Genomic DNA, 27800 nt, shown 5'->3' with positions numbered 1-27800 from the left:
TCTGGAGGACATATGCAAAGACACTGCATTTAATCTTTGGACGTCCTTTCTTGGCAGGGTCAATTTCGCCCCAAGGCTTATCCTTGGACAATAAAACTAGATCTACCATTAGGGTAGAAAATTCAGGGCACACATCTTTTGAAAACCCATAGCAGTGGACTATGTTTTTTCCTACTTCCTGGTGTTCTAATAAAAGCAGACTGAGGCTCAGATTATTTAGTGCATTACTTTTATAACCTTTCTCCCAAAGGAACATGTAATCCCTACATAGTTGCCACTCAAATATTACTGGATGACATTTGTTTCTAAAATGGTACAATTAGATATTACATCTCATCAAAATTCATGGATTTCTCTTCTCATGATAATAGAACCATGTGATAGTTTTAAAACATATGCTTTATCATCATCCAGTAGTAGTTTATTCATCACAACATTGTGTTCTCTTCTAAATATCTCATCATGTCTCATATGTGGTTATTTTTCTTCTCAAATGGTCTTGTTAAAATGTTAATATATTTAACTACCAAACTATGTTCCTAAGAGTAGTTGGATGATACTTTACCTTTTATATTATGGTAATTGTGGGTGCTGCTGACCTGTGAATTTCACATATTTATATGCTACACATACAAAAATAAAATGAACAAAGCAATCCAAATTAACCAGCTCTGACTACACATTTTAAGAAAAGCACTAGGTGTGCCTAGGATCCAATAGTAACAATTTGTTATGCACAGTGGTGATACAGCTTTCTAAATGGTATGTAACTGTTTAAAAATTCTGAAGCATTCTTAATATGTTTCACTTAAACATTTCTGCAATAAAATCTTATTGAACTGTTGCTTTCATTAATTTTCTACAGACTAAAGAGCAAGGAATTCAAGTTCAATTTTTTTCTTTAAACTTTGCCTACTACTAGGAAAGAAACTGTGTCTCTTTTTTAAATAAACCCCTGGCCTTGAGTTGTGGCCCCTTAATAGTAGCCTGCATGGTTGACTACCCTTGGTGTTAAATTTTCTTAAATTGTATTTCTGTCAGTGTATCATTTTTTTAAGCAATGGACCCTATAATAGCAAGCACTGGTCTGTCAGGAGTGCATTTTAACAACACGACACAAGTATTTTTCACTACAGGAGACAAACAATGATATGTATTACATGCAGTAAACACTGCCTTTGGTACATAGGGTTCTCTTAGCATTTATCTGTCTAAAATCTCACTGTGTCCTGAAGGGGTGGTTGCGGGGGAGGGAGAGAAACTCTCTCATATTAATGCTGCCACTGGCTATAGTATAGCAATGGAAAGAGATCATATGCATTGTCACATTTCTCATGAAAGAAAACCTTGAAAGACTATGAAATGAATGGAGCAACACATATCAGTTGAGGCTTAGAGCATTCTTTCCTTTCAAACAACTACCATTTCTTATTCTTGCGACTCTTTTCTCAAGTTTTTGGATTACCCTCAGTTTATTCACAAAAGTAACTTTTAATTGAACTGAAAGAACTATTAACAAATAATATTGCTTTCCAAATTGGAAATGCATAATTTCTAGGATGGTCAAGAAATGATTAGCATTTCTTTTCGCTTTTTATCCTTTAAACATTGTTTTCATAGTTTAAAAAATATACAATGGAGTTTATGGTTTATAAACATGAGGGAGCTTCAAAAGTTCATGAAAAAATGGAATTAAAAGATAATGGAAGTTTTCCATGAATTTTTTGATGTACCCTCCTATAAATAAATTGAAAGTACACACTTAAATTTATCTAGAAAGCAAAGGTAAACATCCAAATGTTAAAAGAACACCAAGAAAATGGAATATCAGTAAAATTAAATTAAATAAGAAAATTCTGTTGCTCTTGGCACCAGAGAAAAAGAAAAAGCAAGAATATAATGGAAATCTGAAACAACCTAAAATTTTATATATAATTACACTTTATTGTTAAGTGTCATCAAGTTGTTCTGACTCAAAGCAACCACATATAGGATTTCTGAAGAGTGAATAGTGGGTTTGAACCACCAACCTTGCATTTAGCATTCTAGTATCTATTATATAGTGCCACACCAGGACCTTAGATATATTAAATTTAATATTTTATGTGACCAAAGATTTTTTCACCTGCTAAAATGGGGAGAGTATGCTCAGAAAAGATATTTCAGTAAACAACTACTTTGGTTACAAAGGAAGCCACATTTTCTACAATCTCCCTCCATAGATTCAAATTCATCTTAATTCACATAAAGTACACCATAATCTTAATTCAACAAACCATTCCTAATCCCAATAATCTTCACTGCTGAGATTTTTTAATGCCTATATAGCCTCATCTATCAGTTTGTTGTACTGTGGTAGCTTGTGAGTTGCTGTGATTCTGACAGCTATGCCACCGGTATTTTAAATACCAGCAGGGTCATCCACGGTGGACAGGTTTCAGATGAGCTTGCAGATGAAGACAGACAAGGAAGAAGGAGTGACGAACTACTTCCAAATAGTCACTGAAAACCTTATTAATAGCAGAGAAACACTGTCAGATATAGTGCCAGAAAATGAGCCCCTCAGGTTGGAAGGCACTCAAAATGCTACTGGGGAAGAGCTGCCTCCTCAAAGTAGAGTTGACCGTGATGACATGAATGGAGTAAAGCCCATGGGGCACAACTCAAAATGAAGAGAAACAGCTGTAAATATCCACTGAAAATCAGAAGATGTAATGCATGAAGTATGAATCTGGGAAAATTGGAAGTTGTCAAAAATGAAATGAACTCATAAACATTGATATCTTAGGCATTAGTGAGCTGAAATGGACTGGTATTGGCCATTATGAAACATATAGCCTTGGAAACTCTATACAGGGTCACTATAGGTCAGAATCAACTTGACGGCACTTAACAACAACAACAAAAAGTATATATGGAATCCTGGTTTGGTACTGTAGGATAAGTACTGGATCACATGGTTAGTTTAAACCACAAGATCGGTAGTTCAGACTCACCAGCTGCTCCTCAGAAACCCTGTCAAGGGTCACTGAGTCAGAACTGACTCGACAACACTTAAAACAACAACTACAAACTAGAATATATAGTTAGAATATAGTAGGAAGCAACAAATTTCAAATCTGGACTCTTAGCCATTATGTTGTTTGTTGTTGTTATGTGCCGTGGAGTTGGTTCCAACTCATAGTGACCCTGTACAGGGTTTCCGAGCCTGTAAATCTTTACGGGAGCAGAAAGCTTCATCTTTCTTCCACGGAACAGCTGGTAGTTTCGAACTGCTGACCATGAGATCAGCAGCCTGATTCGTAATCACTACGGTACCAGAGCTCCTTTTAGCAAGTATACTCCTCCACAAAACTAGTAAGTTTGAAGTAGATCTAACTTCTCTTAGTTTTGAGTGATATTTGAAAAATTGGCAAGATATTGTGTAACATTTTCTTTTAAAAAAGTGACATTCACAGAAGATAAAACCTAGCAGAAAAATGTTTCATAATAGGAATCTATGGCTAATTAACCATATGATGGAGAGGGGCGCATACCAAATGTGGCAAAGCAATAAGAAACACAAAGCAGAAACGATTTAAAATATTGCACGTTAAAATTAATTTAGGATATCGTTTAATAAGTAGTGAATTTCTGTTTATGGTGATGGAAAATTTTACAATTATTGGTGATGATTGTATAATATGATTAAAGTAATTGATATTATTAAATTGCATTGTTGCTATTGTTAATTGCCATTGAGTCAGTTCCAACTCATAGCGATCCAGTATAGGGTTTCCAATGCTTCTTAAATTTTTGCAAAAGCAGAAAGCCCTACTTTCTCCAGCAGAGTGGTTGGTAGGCTTGAACTGTTGACGTTGTTGAATTAGCAAATTATTGTATTATAGTTTTATAACAATAAAAATGGATGTAGGATAAACTTATGACTTTAGAATTTTAGTAAAAAGCTGGGTTGTGGAAAAAATAAAATTTGTTTACTGTTCAGCAGATAAATCCCTAGAGAGTAATATAAAACATTTGTTAAAAACTAAAAATCTTAAAATGTACAACTTTTACTCAGATCACTGCAGAAATCCACAAAGAGGACAAGGCATTTAACATGATTATTCAAATATATATGTGATTTTGTACTCCAAAGCCAGTAGTCTAGTTTAATAACTTTTGCTGTTGTTAAGTGCCGTTGAGTTGGTTCTGACCCATAACAACCCTGTATAGGGTATCTGAGGAGCGGCTGGTAAACTTGAACTGCTGACTTGGCATTTCAAACCAAGTCTTATTACAGTCCAGTGGCACAACATGGCTCCATTGATAAAATGATTCAGGCATCAAACATACTATCAAGATCAATCAACTTTCCTTGAAAGCAAGCTCAGTTTAATCTACTTTGAAAGGTAAGAATCACAAATTGATTAAGGTTTTCAAGACAAGATGGAGCTATAATGCTGCTAGAAATTGTTAACAGAGGCATCCATGACATTCAGGGGGATAGTAGGAATTAAGTCTCTTTCAGTTCTTGGTCACCACCTCCTCTTGGATTTATGAAAAGTATATGCTTTGCCGAGCAGCCTGGAGTGGCCAGAAGAACAGAAGATACTTCCTGAAAAGAAGACTGACAGGAAAAACACAAAACAATACAGGCAGATTGAATGACTACTACAAGAACCAACAAGTGGTTCACCCAGGAGACATCAAGGCAAGTGATCGGGTCCCCCTTCCAAGACTAAGACTCAATGGGAATACACGCTCTGATTGGTGACCATGTTCATCACCGTTAAGGGGAAGTGAGTTTGGAAAAGCAGCAAAGAAGTTGCGAGGTAAGCCCTACGATGTTCAATAGACTCCTGTGAACCTGGCTGGAGACCGGGCTGACCAGCAGTGTGGCAAGACCTGGGGACTCTTGGGCCCAGAGTCAGTGACATAGCCACAGAAGACTAGAGTGGAGAGTGATGCATCCAGCTGATCAGAAGAGAGGGCACATGCATAAGTATACCCACACTTGCAGATAATACCCACCTGATCTGGCTTCAATGGCTGGGTGATCCGAGCTTAACCAGAAGAAGAAGAGGAAAAAAGAATAATCTGATACAATTTGATGAACTTGACCTACACCTATGGAAGCAGTAGCTCAAAAGAGGGAACAAATCTTCACAGTGAGGATCACTCACACGCCTTCTACACAAGGAGAGGACAGGGATGGGCAACTTGGACATTGGCTATCCAGAATTGGGGGGTAGGGTATACAGAAGCAAGAAATGAGGCTTACAAGCTTTCAAGAGGGAACCTAGATCCAGAGGGCATGGAGCAAGGTAGAATCTCCACTGAGTAGTATCCAATCTGTCTAGGCTGGCCGAGGAAAGGAGATGCGGATAGATCTCTTATTATACAATGGTGAATAATTGTTATCAGGACTGATTGTAAGGGCTGAAAATGTCAAGGTAGACATTTTGTAGCAAAGGAAGGGGAGGCATTAATTTTGCAGTGTAGGAGTGGAGGTCTCTGGGACCATCAAGGGAGAAGAGCAGAGAGCAGGACCCTACCCAGAGAAGCAGTGATGCCAGAGATGGAGGCAGAGACAAAGAGGTGGAGAGATGGAGTGGCTGGGGACTTTGGAACCGGAGAGGGAGAGGACCTGCGTACTGATGAACGGGGTCAGGCTTGCAGGGTATACCCTGTGGCTGGGGATAATGCATGGAGGGGATTGTAACCATGGCAAGGAAACGATATACGATGGGATCAATGTGAAGCTAATGTTCTCCCATGTAAACTATCATATAACTCAAAATAAAGCATCCTATATGCTTCAATTAAAAAAAAAAAGTATTATGATTTGGGCATGAAGTATATAATGGAGTTTCAAAGTTTGTGGAAAATTAGGATTAAAAGGTAATGGATGACAATAATTTTCCTTGAGTGATTTTCTTCAGTGTACATAAAATCAGTAATATAGAATAGATATTGCTAACATGGAAATCATTATGATTTCTTTTTCTTTTTTTAATAGGATTCTAATAATTACTAGAAAACTGTGCTTATTGGAAATCTGTTCTTATTTTCATTTGCTTATTTTTTAAATATACATAATATAAACCTTATCATGCCATTTACTTTTCCCTTCTAACCTGATTTTTAATGTTGCATAGTATTCCATGTTATAGATTTATCATATTCTTCTACTTAACCAATTTTCTCTGAAGTTTGGAGAATAGTTTTATATAAGTAAAATAATGATGTACATATAAAAATGTAATGGACTATTTCCACAAACTAAAGCTCCCTCATAGATGACAACTGTTTTGAAAGCTCAATCTATTTAATGCTATGCCTCCCTATGAGATTCAAGACCAATTAGCAGTTTCTCAGCAACTATACATGGTATCCATTTTGTACATATAAATGCAGACTCACATATTTTGATTTGTATTTAAAATTTAAATACTTCATAAATTTGTAAACTGTATAGACAATTTATACACAAATAGGAATATATATGATTGTTTCAGCTTTGAATATTAATGCTCAGCTCTTCTTGATTTGAAACTAAGCACGACTGAGCTAGGATTGTTGTTGTCAAATGCCTTCCAGTTAGTTCGTACTCATAGCAACCCTGTGTAGGGTTCCTGAGGAGTGGCTGGTGGGCTTCAACCACCAATTTTGTGGTTAGCAGTCTAGTACTTATTCTACAGCACCACATCAGAACTCTAAGCTAGGACTGTTGTTAAGTTTTGTCGAGTCAGTTCCAACTTATAGCAACCACCCTGTCTAGGGGTTCTGAGGAGCAGCTGATAAGTTTGAACTGTCAACTTTATGTTTCAAACCGACCTTGCAGTCCAGTGCATTATCCTGCTGAACGAGATTTAGAGTGAGAAATACATTTTCATAACAGTATTTCATTCTTTCTCATTAAGAATATATCTAAATAAATTGTTTTAATAACATGACTTTAATGTATCTTTTTTATTTTCTATTTGATAACATTTATAATTAGAGCAGATATTTTATTTGAAGTGTTTTATACTAGAGAATAATTCAATTAAACTGGTCTACAGGTCTGTTTGACTTTAAAAAGAATCTTAATAAAAAGAAGACGAGGAAATTGCCCCTCGGACCTGAAAAATAGACATTTCAACCTCAAGAGCTGGAAAAAAAGGACAACTCGGAAAAATCCATATCTTTACCACTTTTATTATCTATGTATTCAAAAATACTAATTACATTAGAGAGGACAAGGTTTAATGGTACCTTTGACCAAGGTTTTAACCTCATATACTATGTAGACAGGCCTATTGCTTTATCTGTAACAATGTTTCCAGATATTTCACATTGAAACACATACAGGATGCACAAATTAACTGTTAATCTTATTAGTACCTGCATGCAGATGCTTTACCTTAAAAATAAACATACAATTATATCATCACTTCCTGGTGTGGCACTGTGGGTTAATGCGCCAGGCTGCAAAGCCGTTTGAACTGTGAGGTCAGCAGTTCAAGCTCACCAGGTTCTCTTTGGAAATCCTATACAGGGTCACTATGGGTCTGAATGGACTCAACAGCACTTCACGACAACATATCATCACTTATAGATTAACAATAGGTAATCAAATGACCAGATCCTGAGGTCTATTCTTAGATTTCTAATATTTTACGATTACTCAATTAAGAAGCCCTGGTGCCATAATGGGTTATGCATTGTACTGCTAACCACAAAGTCAGCAGTTCAAATCCACCAGCTGCTTTGTAAGAGAAAGGAGGACATTTTCTGCTCTTATAAAGATGTGCTGCCTCAGAAACCCTATACAGGATTGCTATGAGTGGGAATCGACTCGATGGCAGTAGGTTTGGTACTTTTTTTTGGTATTACATGTAGGGGTCCTGGTATGGCACTGTGGGTTAATGCACCGGACTGCAAAGTCATTTAAACTACAATGTTGGGGGTTCAAGCTCACCAGCCACTCCTTAAACCTAAACTGGTTCACTTTGATTCAGAGCCAATTCTATTGCACTTAATAGCAACAACAAATAATAACTAGAAAGTTTGTTGTTGTTGTTAAGTGCCCTCAAGTCAATTGCAACCCATAGTGACCCTGTATAGGATTTTCGAGGAGAGGCTGGTGAACTTGAACTGCCGACCTTATAGTTCAAACTGACTTTACAGTCCAGTGGCTTAACCATAGTGCCAAACCAGGTTAATATTAACATTGTGGGTTAATACGCCAGAGTGCAAAACTGTTTGAACTGCAAGGTCAGCAGTTCAAGCTCACCAGCTGCTCCTCGGAAACCCTATACAGGGTCGCTATGAGTTGCAACTGACTCTCGAGGGCACTTAACAACAACAAAGGGGCAATGACAGAGGAGTCCTAGTGTGGTGCTATCTGTTAATGCTCTGGACTGCAAAGTCGGTTTGAACTATAAGGTCAGCAGCTCAAGATCACCAGCTGCTCCTTGGAAACCCTTACAGGGTCACTATGGGTAGGAACTGACTCAACGGCACTTAACAACAAAAGGGACATTGAGAAATGTATAGTCTAAGGCTTATTTGGTTGTCTCATTGACAAGTAACAGTCATTTACTGACTGCTTGTGAGCCTTGACTTTTCTATTCTTACTCACTCCAAACACATCAGCATCTTTAATGCTCTGCATATATATCAGGCAAGTTCCCACCTCAGGATCTTTGTAATGACAGCTCCTGGTACCCTGGGCGCCCTTCCAATAGCTGCTGTGGTGAGTTCCTTCACTTTCTTTAGGTCTTTACTGAAGTTCCCATCTCAGTGAGTCCATACCTGTCTATTCTATTTAAGATTTAAAATCCCCTTCTCTCTATTTCTTTCACACACACACAAATACAAATTCTGCAAAATTCTTATTCCATTACATATTCCCTACAGTGTTCATGACCTTCTAATACATTAAATGCTTATTTTGTTGGTTACTTGCTTCCCCTACTAGAATATGAACTCTACAAGGAAAGAGGTGTTATTTGTATTTTGTTCACTGCAGTATCCCAGGGCTTAGAATAGTACCTAGAGCATTCTCATTTATTATAGAATACTAATAATAAATGAGAAAAAAAGGTACCAGCAATGCCAAGCATTTTGCAAGGGTCACCTACTGATAGCTTACATCTGTTGATAGTTTACCAATGTCTATGATAAGAGACAGAACAATAAAATTGCATGAAAGTTGCCAAGCTAATGCTATCTACTTTGCCTCCAAAACATAGCTAAAAAGCTCAGAGCCCAGCTTTTGTAACAGGACTACTTTACTTATTATTTATAATCTCACTTTCTCAACATCTTTCTATTCTCTCATCATACCGCTTCTCTTTTTCTATAGTGACTCCATGGGATGTAACTATACTAAAGCTCTATAGATTTTAGTAAGTTATTTAACAACCAACATTTATCAGTTGTACAAAACTTGAAAACCTGCCTTTAAATTCTTCCCCATTTTCAAAATTCATTGCTTTCTTATATAGTAAAAGATTAATAGCTGCATATCTTCTGTTTATATATTCTTGCTAAGTATTGTGGAGTTGGTTCTGATTCATATCGACCCTGTATAGGGTTTATCTATTACATAATATCAAATAGAAATATGATAATCGACATTCATTATTTATAGGAATGTACTATAGATGCTCAAATATTTGTTAAGTGACTAAACTGTTAAAAGAGATTACAAAGCATGTAATTGTAAATAAAAACTTCAATACTGCCTACACAGCTCTAGAAAGGATTCTTCTAGCTCAGAGCCTAATTTTTTTCCTAATAAGTAATTAGAGAAAATACTAGTTTATAGGTTTTAAGGAAATTCAACAATTTATCATTTCTTTGTGTTATACAAAGCGCACATTATCTCTCAATGGATTGTTGTTGTTTTGTTGAATCAGTTCTGGCACAAAGTGACCTGTATAGGGTTTCCGAGGTTTTGAAATCTGTGCTGGAGCAGAAAGCCTCAACTTTCTCCCATGGAGTGCCTGGGTAGACTCCCATGGAGACACAGAGCTCCCCTCTCAAGGGATTGTTGTTAAGTGCTGTCAAATCGATTCCAACTCATAGTGACCCTATATAGGGCTCTGGAAAAGAGATTGGTAGATTTGAACTGCCGGCCTTGTGGTTCAAACCAACATTGAAGTCTAGTGCTTATGCCACAATGCCACACCAGGATTCCATTGGACAGACACACACAATATTCAAAGGCTTTAAAATTATATTCACAGTAAAGTTGAACTTCTTACCTGTAAACCACAAATAAATCCGACCAATAAGACTAATACTCACATTTAGTTTTAGAAGCTATGACTGCTTTTTCCATTCCCCTTCCCAATGTCCAGCCCCAACATAAGACACAAGTAGAATCACTGTATCTTACTAGACTTCATATAAGATACATTTTCATGGAGCAGTTGGTAACCACAGAACAAGCATCATGCTCAATGCCATAAGGTATTTTAAAGTATAAGAATCTTGACCCTACTATTATTTTTTTGTAACTCTTCATCAGAAGTCAGCAGACTACAAAAGGGCATTCTTTAACACCTTTTAAAAACAAAAGGTTACCTTTTAAAAAATAAGCAAAAGTTTTTATTTCTTTCGTATTGAATATAGGCTTGTTCTCAAAGTTTTTGAAAATAAGAATAAACTTGCAATGTCTAAAATTTGCCTTTGCCCCTTGAATGTCCCCACAACATAAATAAGGGAATTTGTTTTTTCTCAATCGTATCTAGAGTACTGATAAATCATAGCATTGGCACATTTTATAAAGTTCCATGCCCCATGACTAATTCTAGCCATATTAGATATCTATGTTTCCTAAGACTGATTTTTTATTTTTATTGGTAGGATGGGTTTACTACGGACAATACTTTGCTGCATTAGTAATAACAATTTTACTTAAATGTGACTTTAGAGCACTCCTCTGCAAATAATCTTTGAATTACTAAGAGTCTTTTATTTTCCCCATAGCCCAGTTGGAGAGTTTTTAATATTAAATTGAATCATAACAACACATGCTGGTTAGAATCTAACTTAATACACACAGCTTAATGTTAATTTTCCAACTTCAAATCAGCGATATGTCTATACGAAGATGATTACTTATCTCAAGTGTGATTTTATTTTAAACTAGTAAAGTCTGTGGCTAGAGACTTTTGTATCATCACAAACTAACTCTATAGAGCATAGGAATCCAGCAAAAGCTTTAGAAGCTTTACATAATTACAGAAATATTTTTAAGAAAAAGGTTTTTCAGGAAGTTTTGATTATATAGCATAGAAACCAAAACTAGCATGGGTGAATATATAGGATTGATGTTGGTATTCTGTAATTATAAGAAATATGTCTGATGAATATAATAAAAGGATCTGTTAAATCTAATTTATTTATCTATAAGTTACCCATTAAAGCTGATAAGAAAGGAGGTGGGGACTTTAATAGGCAATAAATTGCTTTAAGGTACGAATGAAAATCTAAATGCCACATTTCTCAGGTTCTACTTCAAAATAAATCTAGTATGAATACCTTGAAAAGAGATATGTTCAGTTAACCATCAAAACAAGTATGAGATGATGGTAGAAACAGAAATAGAACAGACAGCATCAAATTCTGTCAGAGCTGAGAAAAGCAGAATTCGAAAATAAAAATCACAAGCGAATAAATTTAGGCATTCTGTAATTTTATAAAACTTGTCTTTCCTTTTGGAATAGTGAAGAATATAAAAATAAGTCAGTGTTCTGTTTCACTAAACTGAGAAATAAGCAGACACCAAGTATCTGAATTTTACCAAACTGTGGTGAGCTAGATAAAAATCAAACATGATAAAAGATAACTTTTATTCTCATGTTATATAGATTTTAATTCTGTACGTGAAGCATGCATATATAATCCATACCTCTTTATAATGATTAGTAACAGGAACTAAAATTATCCCAAATAAAAATCTTAAAGAAAGAAAATAAAATGTCATTCTAAAGAAATATGGCTAATATAAATGTTAACTAATAAAAATATCCAGCTAATTGATTCAAATACTGTTATTTTAACCTTGTTATATTTGATATAAATTAATATTTACTGAAAACCAAGAGAAATGTTTATTTTATTTTGCAAAAGGGGATAGGGTTGTACTATATGATTCTGAATACTAGAAGACATTATTATAGAAACTTAAAAATGTTTTGAAAACAAATATCAAAATGAGATTTCAATGCGTCACAGTAGAAAAGGAAAATATAATGGTCATTTTAATTGGCGTAAGTTTTCTTTTGCTTGATAGGATTTTTTACATGAGGCAGAAAACTGAACTAAAATGTACATATTCATCAAAACTATTTACAAAATTACTACTTTCAGCTATTTATTAAAATGAGTTTCCTTAATAAATTATGTTTATGGAGTCAAAACACAGCATTAAAGTTTATTATTAGTCACTTAATGGAAGCTAATGGTGAGTTTATAAATGAAGTGCTGGCTTACTTTGATATATTCTAAGAGCAACCAAAAATAGAGATTCTTTCCCAGAGTTCTATATATTTTTAAAGCACTAAATAAGCAATTTTAGCAATTCTCAAATGTATTTCTTCTAGATGCATTTAATCATAAATATACTTGTAGAAACAGAATATTTTTTCTGCTAAGTCAGGTATGTCTAACTTACCCTTCTTATGTGTAAAAACTACCCTCACTGAAGTATTATTCCATGTTTTATAGAAAGATAAAAAACTATAAATATAGAAAAAGTTTTAAAGTATTCTTACACTTTAATCTTCTTGTGTGTAGAGGAGTTATTATTTACTTTACTGAAAATAAAAACAAAACAGACAAGATACTAATATACTTAACTGTCTTAAATACTTATTCATTGAAAACAGATGCATTGCAAGCTAAAGACAGAAAGATAGTATAAATTCACAAATCAGAAGAAATTCTGTATATGTAATGGCTTAAATATTTTTTAGCAGAAACTATTGCCGGGAAACTGGCTCTCACAAAGCCTTCTGTGAACTCCCCAATATTTCTAGAGTGAGAAGCACTCTCTCAAGCCCAGGAAGAAATAAAGCATCATTCCCTATTTGAGATGGTCAGTGAATAGCATTTGAAATGTTTGGAATACATTACAATAATGCTCTCCTATAAGAAGTTCTGGTGTGGCACTGTGGGCTAATGCATCAGACTGCAAAGTAATTTTAACTGCAAGGTTGGTGGTTCAAGCTCACCAGCTGCTCCTTGGAAACCCTATACAGGGTTCACTATGGGTCGGAATTGACTTGATGGTACTTAACAACAACATAAGTGAAAAATAGATTCAAAATTGCTTCTTTTTACAGTTACATATAAGATACCTTGTGAAGAATATAAACGTATTTGTAAATAAACCATAGAGTTGAATATAGTTGTATGTTAAAATATTTCACAATACTAAAATTAAATTAGACACTGAAATATGACAAAAGTTATGACTATAATAAAGTTTTAAGCAAATCTCAAACGAGGCTCATACAGAAAAGTTAATTTATAAGGAGTTGCATTTCATATAAATCCTCAAATTTACAAAACTCAAAACAATGAAAAGCATTTTTTTTTCAAATAATAATAATGTACTGCCTGCCAGGGTAAATATTTCCAACAGCCTAATATATAAAAGAGCATCAAAAAGGAAAAAAGAAAGAACCCTTTTATTTAACATTTAAAAAGTCTTGCCAGACAAAATCCTATAAACAGCATACTTATATTTACTTTTAAAGCTAAAATTATGTGGCAAAATAAGTTTGACCTTATATAAAAATTCAGAAGCATTGTTTTTTATCAGCTCAAAATAAAGTTATAACTAGATTTATGCTAAATGAAGCCTTTTATTTTCTATTTTAAAGTTATATTGTATTATAACATTAAAAACTTGTAGTCAGAACTGCAGCTTCAAATCATCTTAGTTAATTGGCAACTATGGTAATTTCATTTTAAACAGATCACCCTCAGATATAAAAGCAACAAACTGCATTAAATTTTATGTATGACACTTTCAGTTTGTCTTATAGGAAGAACGTAAGCACCTTCCATGGTACGTGCCACTTTGAATAAACTCTCTGCCAAACTACCTCCCATAGAATTACAAGATATGGCCCACATTAGCTTAATGCTTAAAACAGAAAACAAGAGTTTGGAGGCTTACTCGAAAAGCAAACAAAAATTGCCTCCAAAAAAAAAAAAAAAATCATCTTTATTGCTTCCAAGTAAAAAGTAAAATGTTTTGCTATTTCTCCTAATTCTGACCATTTAGTACTTGCTACAATTCTGTGGTGCTTTGGGTTAATGCGCCAGACTGAAAATCCATTTGAACTGCAAGGTCAGCAGTTCAAGCTCACCAGCTGCTCCCCGGAAACCCTGTATAGGGTCACTATGGGTCGGAATCGACTAAACGGCACTTAACAACAACAACAACAATTCTCTCTAGTAGCGTAGTGGTTATGAACCGGGTTGCTAACCTCAAAGTCAGCTAGTTTGAAACTACCAGAGGTTCCACATTAGAAAGATGAGGCTTTCTGCTCCCACAAAGATTTACAGCCTCGGAAACCCTATACAGGGTCGCTATGAGTTGGAACTGACTCCATGGCATACCACCATCACCACAAAATCTTCTAAAACTCTGATTATACAGCTGTAGGATAAGCACTGGCCTAATAACCACAAGGCCAGGTGTTCAAACCCACCAGCGACTCCTTGGAAACCCTATATAAGGTTGCTAAGAGTCAGAACTGCCTCGCTGTCACTTAACAACGTCTTTCATCTTTTCTAATGGTAACATAATAGTTTGTTGTCATTGTCATTAATTGCCTAAGTGCGTTGAGTTGATTTCAACTCATAAGGACCCTGCATAGATTTTCCAAGGAGAAACTGGTTAAGTTTGATCCCACCACCTTTTGGATTAAACTGACCCTGTGATCCAGTGTTTATCATGCAGCGCCACAACAGGACTCTGTTGTTGTTGTTAAGTGCCATAAAACTCATACGACCCTGTACAGACTTTCCAAGAAGTGGCTAGTGAGTTTAAACCACTTACCTGGCCGTTCAAACCGACTTTACAGTCCCGTGTTTATCCTACAGTGCCACATCAGGACTTCATTTGTTCTTGCTGCTAAGTACTGTCAAGTCACTCTCTACCCATAGCAATACTGAGCTTGAACTGCCGACCTTTTGGTTCAAATTGCAGTCCAGTGCATTAGCCCACCATGCCACACCAGGATTCCATTAGTAATAGCTAAAAATAAAAACAACAGAACCCACTGCTAGAGAGTCAATTCTGACTTACAGGATCCTGGTGGACAGAGCGGGATAGCTTCCCCATCAGGCTTCCAGTGTTTCTATTGCTTTAATAGTAAAAATGGTTATATGGTATACATGCAGTGTACACACAGTCTTAAGTACACATTTCTAGGTCTTAGCAAATAAATATCTATTGACAGATTGACTTCATAGTTTCAGTGGGTTTGGGTTGGAATCTTTACACAAGTTGACAGCCATATAGTTCCCCTGCAGAGCAGTAAGTGGGTTTCAACTGCTGACCTTTTGGTTAGCAGCCAAGCACTTAACTTCTATGCTACCAGAGGTTCTTTATCAGTAACTAGAGTACCTTAAGCATCACTACAAAAAATTGGTTATTTTACCACAATAATTGCCTATCTACTTTGGGCACTCTCTTACTTTCAAGTTTTAATTTAAGACGGATGTTTTTAAGTGCTATCAAGTCGGTTCCAACACATAGTGTCCCTGTATTGGGTTTTAATTTACCATAAATTCATCCTTTAATAATAAAGATGACATACATTATGTGGCATATATGCATCGGACACATTTTTAACCATGCATTTAGAAATGCATGGTTAAAACTGTGTGGTGCTATAGGATAAGCACTGGATCACAAGGTCAGTTTGAACCACAATGTCTGAGATTCAAACTCATCAGACACTCCTCAGAAACCCTATGTAAGAGGTCACTATGAGTCAGAACCAACTAGATGGAATTTAACAAGAAGCATATAAATACTGATTGGCAAATTAGCTTCATAGTTTGTCAGAAAGCTTACTAATAGACAAAGATTTTAGAAGTCTGAGCCTCCTCTTCCTTTACCTAATGTGTTTCCAAAAGAGGAAAACAATTCTATAGATGGGTAAATTCACAGTTGTCAGATATGTGCATTGTATATAATACAAAAAGAATTATAATAGCTCTGTTTAGAAAGTGAAGAATACCACTGTTTAGATTTGAAAGTCAGTAAACAGATTGTAGAATATCGTTCTGTCTTAAGTATAGCAATACGTATTACAAAGAATAATAAAAAAAATTATCTGAAGAAATAAATCTTACTACAATAATAACCTTATATCTAGACTCTTATATTTTTATGTTATGTAAGATCTCAAATAACTTTCCAAAGCATTTATGAAAACACTTCAATATAATCACTATCCAAAATACTGCAAAATAAAATGTCAATCTTCAAGATTCATTGCTCACCATTAGAAAGGTTTTTACCCTCCTCTCTTTGGGGAAAAAAAGTTCAGTAGGAAGTTGAATATAATTGGCAAACTTATTTCACTTTTTCTAGATAAAATATCTGGCTCAGGATAATAATTGTAACTGATCTATTTACTGGTATAGGTAAGCTACTGTTATTCTTTTATCATTTTCCATATTCTTAGATGTTTATTATGTAGAGAGAGAAATACAAAGTTATTTATAGCCTGTTTGGTGCCTTGAAGAAATTGCATTATTTCCAAAGACAAAAATCCAACCATATTTTAATAGAATTTAAATGATGAAGAAATGGCTGTACAAAATACAAAAGAAAATCTACTGAACAGCAATTTTGAAATTGTTTTCAAAGTTGTAGAAAATAGCCAATGATTGCTACTTATTCACTGATCATATGATTTTTTTGGTAATTAAGTACAATTAGTAACAAGTTCAGTAAAAATTCTACAGGAACCTCCCTTTCTTCCCTTAATTTCATCTGTTGCCTAAAATTACTCCTCTCACATAGTTGTAGTTGTGGTTGTTAAGTGCTATACATATTAGACATTACATATTTTGGAATGAGTGTACACATTTAGATACATTAATTTATAAATATTATTTGCTTAATTGTATTTATCTATTTAATATACATAATCAGAGTATTTTAATATGCCAATCAGAGACATATGTCATTGAACAATGACACAGTTTCATTGAGATAAATACTTCTCATAGAAAACTGAATACGGCATCGGTAGTATGATCTATAAAGCACAGTACCTTTATATACACTCCCCATTTGATTTCTGCAATTTTTATGTGTTGATGAATGAATAGTTGCCAAACAAGTCATGCTACATACAACAAATCTTCAATTTGAATAAGGGATGAAGCTTGCTATTAACAATTTAGTTTCCAATGTTAACAATCCTTGAGCTGCTAACATAACAACTAGCCATTAGTGCAGTAATGGCCAACTTTAAAGAAAATTGTGTTCTGATAAATGAATATATTGGTAATCGGGACTAGGTTTTGTATTTGAGAGAATATGGTTATACTTTTTAAATAAAGTAAACTAATAAAAAATTACAAATTCTATCAAAAAAGCAATATAAGAACCAGTTTAGAGACAAAGAATTTCTGATATGAAAACTATTATGATAAGTTCTCTTCAACAAATCACTCACTTGAAACTATCTACTTTATTAACATAATATATTTACTATGGTAAGGAATAAAACAAACCAAATCTAAGGTGTTTTCTTTCACTTCTTACTACTATATTGAAAACTGTAAAGTAGTTTTAATCACAATATAGGTTATTTCCTTGTCAAATTTATACTTTTTGTTGAAAAATCTAAATATATCAAGGGACTATCTTTAACTTTCACTTAATTTTTTCTTTAATGCTGACTGTTGTTGTATGCCACTGAGTTGGAAGCAACTCAGAGAGACCATGTATAGGGTTTCCAAGAGCAGCTGGTGGGTTTGAACTGCTGATTTTATGGTTACCAGCCCAGTGCTTATCCATCTTAATCTAGCCCAGACTATATGAACTATTTGCTTGGAATTACTCTAACATAAATTCACTTGAGATACTAAAGTTGTGAACAAATGTAAAAGTTAAAGGAGCCAAAAACCAGTAATTATGGGCCAGTACAGATAAAGCAAAACTAGGTAACCGATATTAAATCACTAAAAGCAAATACAAATGGTTTATTGAATGAAGTTCTAACTGAATGAACAGGGAAAAAAAGGTTTATTGCAACAAGAATTAGTCAAAGACTGGGAAGTCCCGAAAAAGCCATACACTATGTTAACTCTGATTAGTTTTGCCACTATGATGAGGGAAATCCTGACTGTCGAGTCACTTCAAATGTTGGCATCTTACATGTATTTTATGCACCTGGAGTACAGAAAAGTAGTCATAATTAATTAGGAGGCTGTCAGATGAGGCTAATAAAAAGTATTCATTTCACCTTCATAACTACTACTAAATTATCTACTTTTGTCTATAAACATTGGATTTGAAAGCAAATAACTAAATTGCATACTTTTGTTGCTGCGGTTGTTGTTAAGTACCATTGAGTTGGTTCCAACTCACAGTGACCGAGTATAAGATTTCTGAGGAGTGGCTGGTAGTTTGAATCACCAACCTTGCCGTTGGCAGTCCAGTGAGTATCCTACAATGCCACACTGAAAAGCAACAGATCCCCTTAGAAGCTGTTCCAAAGTAACCACGATGCTGAAGGAGTCACTGATTATTGATACATTTTGTGTCATAAGAGGAAAATTCAAAATAAACCATATAATGTCAGACTAGAAAAATGATTAATTGCGTCAAATATGAAAATCCAAATGATGCCATAAATCATTTCTCTAATTTGATAGATCCTGCTTTATTAATAAAGCATTTGCAGCTGAATCAAGCATCAAAGTTCCTTAAAAAGAAAAATAATTTTTCCTAAATAGGAGTTTATTATGTTGAGTTTTAAATGCTGGCTAACACGAGAAGACTGAAGTTTAGTTCTCTGATACTGTAACCTCACTTCATGATTTCATAACCATGAACACCTGCCTTGTCCTAAAACCATTCATTCATTTACATATCGGAAAGCAACTATTCCTAGTGATAATAGCGGCCTTTTCTCCGCAATTCTCCATAAAACTACTGGCAAGCTGAGGCTCCCAGGGCTCAGTGATGTCATTATGATGGTCATTTGAATTGTTACATAGGGAGGATGCATTTATACTTCAGAAAAGTTTTCAAAACTATACAATAAATATATTAGTAAACATCAGATACAAATTGAAAACCAAACTTCCTCTGATGTGAATCTGAGAATTTACCTCATTACTGTTAGAGGACTAAATACAGGTCACACTATCAAGCACTAACTAGTTAAACAATTTCACATGGTATATTTGTCAAATTGAACATTTTAAAAAGAAAGAGTTAAACTGTTTGAACAGCCAACCAACTGATCCACTTCATTGTATTATACTCAGCTCATCTGGCCAATGACACTCTAGTTAGTAATAATAATTTTTAAAATCTACAAGCTGATCTTAAGCAATGTTATCATTGATATTTATTGGTAGTTTCGGTACAGGCAATGGAGTAGCCTATTTGTAAATATGAGTACCCAGCCACGCCAAATTTAAACATGTTGGTCATTTCCTTAAGCAGTAATTTGAGTAACACATACTGGGCAACATTTTGAAGGCAGATAGGTCAACATCTCTCAGGAAATTTAGATGGTAGTAAGGGAATAAAGCAAACAAAAAATACACTTACAAAAAAGTATTTAAAAAAGAATCTAGTCATCACTGGTGTTCAAGGATAATTCCTACCTCAGATAGTCTCTGCGACAAAGGATAAGATTAGCTTTAGTGTACAGGGTGGAGCCCACTTCTCCCAAACGACAGTCACAGCAGGCACACTTCAGACAGTCTTCATGCCAATATTTGTCCAGTGCCTTTAGAAGATACCGGTCCTTGATCTTTCGGTTGCAGCCAGCACAACCTTTCGGCTTGGTGTCTGGCTGGACTGAGAGCATTTGTATACCTAAAAGATGACAAAAGCAAAAAGAGTGGTGGGATGACAAAACAGAATAAAAAAAAGATGTTAAATGATCTCTCACAAGTTAAATATTTAATATTGCCTTTTCTAAGGGTATTAGCTTTTCTTTTTTTTCAGGACCGTACTGAAAACAAACTAAATTTGGGAAACAAAGAGTTTCAAACTTTGTAAAGTCCTTATTAAATCATTTACAAATGTCACAAGTATAAACTAATAAAAATAGTGAATTGATGTTGTACCCAGTAAGCAACCATTACATATATGCAGTTAAATATCTTGAATTTTTTACTATGTTCTTAATTTCCACACACAAAATTTCCTTTAGGGAAAATAACATGAGTAAATAGCTAACAAATTTAAAAGATAGCAATTCAATAAACCAATCAACACACAGTCTACAGAAGTAAAAAATGAGTTTTTCTTAGTTGGTTAAAATTTTTCATTTAATATGTGAAAATCTTTACAGTTAAGTATTAAGTTCAGTCATCTAAAAAACTCCCCAGTATTACTGTACTTGTTTGTAGTCAAACACTACCTCTTAACTCCTCAATATTTCACAATATTCATTATTTTAAAGTTAAAAAAGTCTTCATATTCATAAGTATCAGTTAGTGCCCATATTAATGGCATATTAGCTAACTATATACTATCTACTTCTATATAAAACTAAAGACTAAAATTATGTAATCATTACCATAAATACACATTTATTTTTATGGGAAAGAAGAAACAGAGGGCAAAGTTGAAATATGTAAATCTAAAATATACAAAAATATGTATATATTAAATATACACTATATTACACAGAAGGACATTTATATATTTTTAGAGATTATCTCCATCACAAACAAGGGGTCTAGCTACATTCCACTGGTCTTATAACTTGACTGAAATCTTTTCCATGAAAGGATATTCATCTTTGAGCTTCTTATTTCCTAAGTGTCAAATACTCAGCCTTGAAAAATGCTGGTCAACTTTTTAAATGACTTTATATTTATCAAATAATTTATTTTAAACATTATAAAATTGTCAAACTAATCATCTACTCCAAATTCTCTCACTTTACAAATTATGATACAGAAGCTCAAAAGAGAAAGGTTAAGGGATTCATTCAAAGCTGAATGATGGGGACTTGGGATGAGGTGGCCTTCTTACAGTCCAGACACCCCTTTGCTACATTATGCTTCCGCTGCTATGCATAAAGTTTCCAACTTGGATGTAGAAGGACACAAAACACCAAATGTGCATGCATTTGAAAGAGTTTCAAGAAAAGAAACAACAATCTATAATCGCCTGCATGTTCTGTGCATTTCCCTTCTCCATAATACCTAAATATTCTGCAGTTTCCTCTGATGCCTGATAATGAATGCTTCACCCTCATTACCTCCAACACTCTTTTAAAAATAATCATATAGATAAGAGACATAAAGGTACCCTCTGCCACAGCTGAGTAACTTTTCTAGTTCCCCAAAATGCAATGCACATAATATTGTTATGATGTTGATACAGTACTGGAGTAGGAGTGGCAGGGGAGAAAGTGGCATGTCTGCCTGAGATGCCTAGCCTAGCCCTAGTCACTGGAGCTGCAGACTAGCAGCTGGATGTATACAGAAGAGCAGGTGCTATTCCTATAGCTTGCTTTCTGTTCTTTTTCTTTGAAGGAGCTAAGGGTCTAGTGTAGATTAATCATAACCCTTGATAGCTCTGCTAAACCTCACTCTCTAGAACTTCTAACAAATGAAGTTTCTTTGATCAGTACTGGTTATCCATTTCTAGTAAGGTTCCACAATGAGTGAATCCAATTAATTACAGAGCAGAACATACCCAAGTGCCCCTTAAACATATACCTGGGGGGAGGAGGAACATTTTGATTTACTAAATGACATTCTGGATTGTGTTAATATAAACATCCAGAGATACACGAAAATTGGCCATTTTATTTCCCTAATTTATAAAAACAGTTTTAAAATTCCACAGCTCAAAGATATTAAAAAAAAAAAAAAGTCCTTTATTTTGCAGCAACTAAACTACATTTTGTATAGTTGTGCTACTATGTAATGAGAAGGCCAACTGTCTTTATTCAAAATGCTTTGCTACCAGGACAGTGGATACTAACATTTGGCACAAGAAACACTACCTTGCTTGTCTTCACAAAATGTTTTTGTTGTGTTGACATTTTAATTTAACACTCAAAGGCCAATTAATATTTGAAACTCTTACCCTCTTATGCTTTGCCCTGGGCATAAAAGGAGCTTCATATTTTTTACATCTTATCCCTGTAACTTTTTTTAAAGATCATATTTCTTTTAAAAATGGCATATTTTCAATGATACTCAAGTTAACTGTTGTAGAAAAAGAATTATTTTGTAGACAGCATATTGACATGTACCTAAAAGGCATAAAGCAGTCAGTGGCCTCCTCCTGCCATCCAGAAGAACACGTCTGGGTAGAGTTACATGTTCTTAAACTGAGAAACATTTCACAAGTTGCTCATAGCACATCAGGACTCATAACTAGTTTTAGATTGGCATGTAAATTGTTCTGAGGGAAATTCTTATTGCCTCTGAGACCCTGCCATTCTGAGTTATTTGACAGTTTAAGGGAAATCATAATTTAAAAAAAGACATAAATAATAGCCTGTTCAGTGTGGTGTGCAGAAATAAGTAGAACCATTTCATTTAAACTCTGGTGAGCTTTTAATTGCCTGGATTGCATTGTGAGAAGGCCTAACGGTTGATTGCCTCCATTATGTTCCCTTGTTCTGTGCCATTCATCCGCACAGTCTCAGCTTCAGTAGTTAACACAACAAAGTAACCACAACTCCACAACACACAGGGTTTTAAAATAATAATAATAATAATAAAAGATTCCGCAGTACTTAGAAACAGTCTTTTATATTAGGAGGCTAACTATGCATAATGAATGGAAAACATCTTGGCCAACACCACCACCCCCCTCCCAAAGATGCAAAGAGAATAATTTGGGAAAAGGAACAGGAAGAGGGAATGCATAAAGGGGATTGGCAGAGATGAGGTGCCTCAGGAAGATGCTAAAATGGGAATACAGGTCCTGCAGCTGGGAGCAGTGACACAGATTAAAAGAATTTGGCCAACAGGGCCATTCGATTGCCAAGAGGTACCAAACAAAAGATTTTCTCTTCTCCTGCCCATCTTCATCCTCTCCCCAACCCCCAACATCTATTGGAAAAGTGGATTGGACCTAAAAGCTTGTTTCTCTCTGTTCACTGGCCCAGAGCATCCCTACAGGCTCCAGCCCCCTAAGGGACAACAATGCAAATAGATGTCCCCAGATCTCAGAAACTGGAGCTGCTTAACTCTGTCCTGCCCCTTCAACTCCCAACCCCCTCCCCATCATCCTTCCATTCCCCCCACACACACCCCCTTTTTGAGCAATGGAGCTGGGAACCAATTTGATTCCCTTTTTCTCCAATGCAGCTGCAAGGCTCAGAGATACTGACATTTTTCCACTCTTATCAGTTTAATTACAGTTACCATGGCAGCAAAGTGCTAGTGCTTGGCAAAGGCCAACAAGAGATTTGCAAGACTGAGTTCAATTTTGATGCAGCTCACATGCAAAATAAAAAAAAAAAAAAATAAGAAACATACATACACTCTAACAAAGAATCCCTTGCGGAGTTTATGCTCCAGCCTTTTGTAGTTGTGTTTTTGCAGCCACACAGGGATGATTTGCAAAGAATGTAGCAGTATTTGTTGCACCTAGCAAGATTAATTGGTTTAAACAGCAGTCTTTCAAAGCAGTTACGAACAATAATATTCCGGATCTTACAGAAAGACACAAAAGCGGCGGAAGAGCAGGAAGGCTTCTGAGCAATTTAAGAGTGCCGATCGCCGGCAAAGTGCATCTATGATAGATTGTAACCTTACCAAAACTTTTCTCCTTTTTCTGCATGAGTTGACTTAGACGTGCCTGAGTTGCAGCAGCTTCTGATTGAGCGCCAAGCCCAAAGGTAGAAGTGGAAGGGGGTCTCCCGGATTTGGCTCAAGTGCGGACCTGGTGCACAGCCTACACCGCCGAAGACCTACTTTTGTGTAGCCACTTCGGGAGCGGGTCAGAGTGGCGGCGGGGGGTGGGGGGGAAGGAATGAGGACGGCCAGACCAGACATGGTGCACACACACACACACACACACACAGCCCCTCGCAATGTGCAAAAATGATGGCGAATGACGAAGCCACATGCTTCCCTAACTCTGCCCGTAATCCTAAAATCCCAGCGGCCCCTTTTAGCTTCCTGGTAACAAATGGATTTGATTAAACTGTCACATGCAGCGTTAGCATAGCATATCATGTTCAATATGAAAAAGATCATAAATCTGACTTGTATTTCATAACAGCAATCTGGATAGCCCCCGTCCAAATGTGCTGAATCAGTTTGAATCTCAACCTATTAGGACTTGTTCCACGGGGCCTCTCTCCTCGGACCACCTCTCCCCCATCACCCAAACATTAGTCACTTTTTCACCTTCTAGAAACAGCATTTTGTTATTATGGCTGGGGTGGTGGTGGTGGTGGTGAAAGTGTCAACAAGAACCAAAAGACTGTAATTTAAACTCTTTTTGGGGTGGCGGTCGTGAATCCCAGCAAGTAAGGTGGGGGAAGGGTCCGGGAACCCACCCAGGACAGAATTCCTTTCCTTCGGGCCAGGAACGAACATTTCCCAATTCCGAACTCTTTTGCCCCTCTCTCCCCGGGAGCCGGGGGGGATGGAAATACTGCAGTTCATCGTGAACTTTGACTATTATCCACTCGAGTCATACTTGAGACGTTCCGCGCCGCAGCCGCTCTTTCTCCTTCCATCAATATCTTCCGCCTGCATCTATTTCATGTCTCATCATAAAAATAATGAAGCCTCACATGATTTAAAACAAAACCGTCTCAGCAGAGCTGCAGCCCGAATGAAAGTTGCAGTGCGGAGCAGGGTTGCAGCTCCAGTTTATGCCTCATTAGGAGAGGCTAGGGGGAAAAAAAAGACCCACATCCGCACACGCACGCGCGCACCCGCAGACACACACACACACCACAAATAAGCCGACGCGTGTGTTCACAGTTGCTGCACTTACCTTCTCAATTAAGCGATACAGGGGGAGGCCGTTCAGTAAGCACAGTGGCTGCTTTGTAGCGCTTCTCCTTGGGAAAGGTCAAAAAGAAGCATTGTTTGAAAAAAAGAGGGGGGAGGGAATCGCTATTTTTTAAGTTTAAAATAATGAGGTCCTCAAGGATCCGCCAAGTAATGGTGTTGACCGCATCTGAGCCACAGGTGTCCTCCTTTTAGGCAACTGCAGTCCGAGGTTTTCTCTCTCCGTCCAAGCTCAAGACAACTTACCCCAGTAGCATGCGAGGAGCTGAGCTGAAGGAAACCCCAGCTCTCAGCTGCAAAATGCAATCCCTTCCCAGCCAGACATAATACAGCCAAAGAAAAGGTCACTCAGTTATTACTGAGCCGGCGGAGCCTAGGCAGCGCTCGTCAAGACCACGGAGAAGCAGCTCCCTTCCGATTGAAGACTATTTACCTCTCACCCCCACCCCTCCCCTCTTGTCTCCTTTCCTTTTCTCCCTCCCTCTCTCGCTGGCTCCCTCGCTTGCTCTCGTGTGCTAGTTCTGCATCTCAGTCAAGTACAGCCGCCCTCGGAAAGTGCAAAGCAGCCACGAGACAGATAGCGCTTTGTTGCTAATTTCCCAGGGTGAAAATTTACAAGACTGCGAGTGCAGTCAGCACAACCTCATGTATATGCTACTCACAAACACTGGGGAAGACCAGCACACAAAAAGTGACCTCTGGAGGAGTCGACTCAAGAAGGACCCTACCTCCTGGACCCGTCCAAAAGAACTCCAGCGAAAGAGCTCCGGAGAAAAAGGGTAGGGCTCCTAAAATAACCAGGACATTTTGGAATAGGTAGTCACATTTAAAACACAGTCCCCAAAAGCTGTTTTTTAAGGCACCCAGTTGTGGAAAATAAAATAAAAGCAAAGGAATCAAACTGCTCCCAGAATAGGCTGGGAATGCACCAGCCCTCCCCTTTAAGAAATGTCTTTGGGGTGGAGGGTAGCTTGCAATTGCCAGGTCTCTGGCTTCACTCCTGAACTCTCTGAAATCCCTGTTCCTCAAGTCTGCCACTCATGCCAGGTCCAGCTGATGACACACTCTTCTTCCTTCATTCTTTCAATGGCCCTAGAGCCCAACTGTGAACTTGCTCCTCCTTAACCAAAGCTGAATCCCTCTTTCCCCACTGAAATACCCTTCTGCAATTACTTGGATTTCTTACGATTTAAAACTCACACGATCAGTGAAAAACACCCAAGAACACACTGATTCACGCCCAACTTGGTCAAACAACCATAGGGTCTCCAAGTCTTGGCTGGAGCCACCACTAATGTATCTGTAGGCTTTAGAGGCCTTCTCAGATTCTGTTTGATTGTTTTGTTTTTTTCATATAGGTCTCTCTTCCCAATCTCCTCTTTTCTCTACTTTCCATCTATCAAAACTACTGTTAGCTTTAAAATATCTTCTTATTTTTCTAAGTTTTTGAACTTCAAAGTTGTCTTCTCTTTTTGGCAACTATTATAACATCCCACCCGTTTTACTGAAGCCTTGTCAAAGATGAAACTTAAAAAAGTCCCAGTTTAAATGACTCTGATGAAAATATTCTAAGAGCCAATTGTTGAACTATAATCAACTTTTTTCTTCTCTGCACCATCAGTTTTAATCCAGTTTGAGTTAAAAAAAAAATAATAATCAAAGCACCACCTCCAATGAATATTGAGCCTGTTGTGCTCATTTTTATAAAGAAAAATGAGAAAACATTGATCACTTAGTTTTTATCTCTTCCCTTTTACAGTCTCATAATAAAATAGTATGTGGTTTACTTTCCTTTCCCTTTAAAAAGCAACAAAACTCAGAACTAACCTGAAAAATAACGAAATTCACAGACGGCAGATTAATAAGACCCCCTTCAGTTGATTTGTTCTGTACATAGGCAGGTTTCTTAAGTTTGGCTTTTCTGGCCTGTTTAAGCAGGCACACATACACCTCACCCATCCGCACAGCTCCCTGCTGCTCTACCCCACCTCTCTGCTAGAACCACTCTGAAAACACCCCAGAGAGAGAGTGTGTGTCTCTTGCGCGCTCTCTCTCAGCCAATGTACTGAGAAGAAAAGAGGGAGGGAGGGAGAAGTATGTGTGGGGAAAGGGAGAAATAAAATCAAAACAAATGGTACAGCTAATGAGGACAATTAAATTAATTATGTTCAAGGAGATGAGATTTTTTTTCCCTCCAACTGTATGATCTGTTACCCCTCGCTGGCAACTGCTGCTCTGTAATTCATGGCAACTGATTAGTGCATCTATGCAAATCTTTGTTTAAATCATTCAACTAATTAAATGATGGGATTATTCCTCTGCCTACGGTGACATCATTCGCAGTAATTAGTACTCTATTTGGACTGTGGCAGTAAGATTCCTGATATCAACACCAACCTGCAAAGACATTAACCACTTTGTCACCTTTTTTTCTTTTCTTTTTTTTTTTTTTTTTGAGGGACAAACACCCAGATCTCTAATTGCATTTCCTACCCTCTTCTCCCCCCAAAATTTTCCTTTTCATCTCAATTTTAGTATCACCCCCATGCATGTACCCCAAGCAAGTATATGACAGAGAGGTAGAAAGAGAG

The 27800-nt window shown here is 36.5% G+C and overlaps 1 protein-coding gene across 3 annotated transcripts in view; it reads right to left on the bottom strand.

Moving 5' to 3' along the window:
* Positions 1 to 27149, bottom strand: part of LOC102827420 (LIM domain only protein 3-like) — an 82724-nt gene extending 55575 nt beyond the window's left edge. The window contains exons 1-3 of one of the 3 annotated variants that reach the window (XM_006866022.1): positions 27037 to 27149; positions 25193 to 25259; positions 19864 to 20077 (exon numbers count right to left, since the gene is read on the bottom strand). In XM_006866022.1, the coding sequence (XP_006866084.1) occupies positions 19864 to 20069 (206 nt within the window). In that variant the 5' untranslated portion in view covers positions 20070 to 20077; positions 25193 to 25259; positions 27037 to 27149. Of the gene's footprint in view, positions 1 to 19863; positions 20078 to 23997; positions 24023 to 24889; positions 25094 to 25192; positions 25260 to 27036 lie in introns of those variants that run through there. The other 2 variants (XM_006866020.1, XM_006866021.1) reach the window with 2 other exon arrangements.
* Between the last annotated feature and the right edge of the window lie 651 nt (positions 27150 to 27800).

The sequence above is a fragment of the Chrysochloris asiatica genome, unplaced genomic scaffold (assembly GCF_000296735.1).
Source record: "Chrysochloris asiatica unplaced genomic scaffold, ChrAsi1.0 scaffold00086, whole genome shotgun sequence".
NCBI lineage: Eukaryota > Metazoa > Chordata > Mammalia > Afrosoricida > Chrysochloridae > Chrysochloris > Chrysochloris asiatica.
Note: the sequence above shows the minus strand (reverse complement) of the source record. Positions and strands in the feature narration are given on the sequence as shown.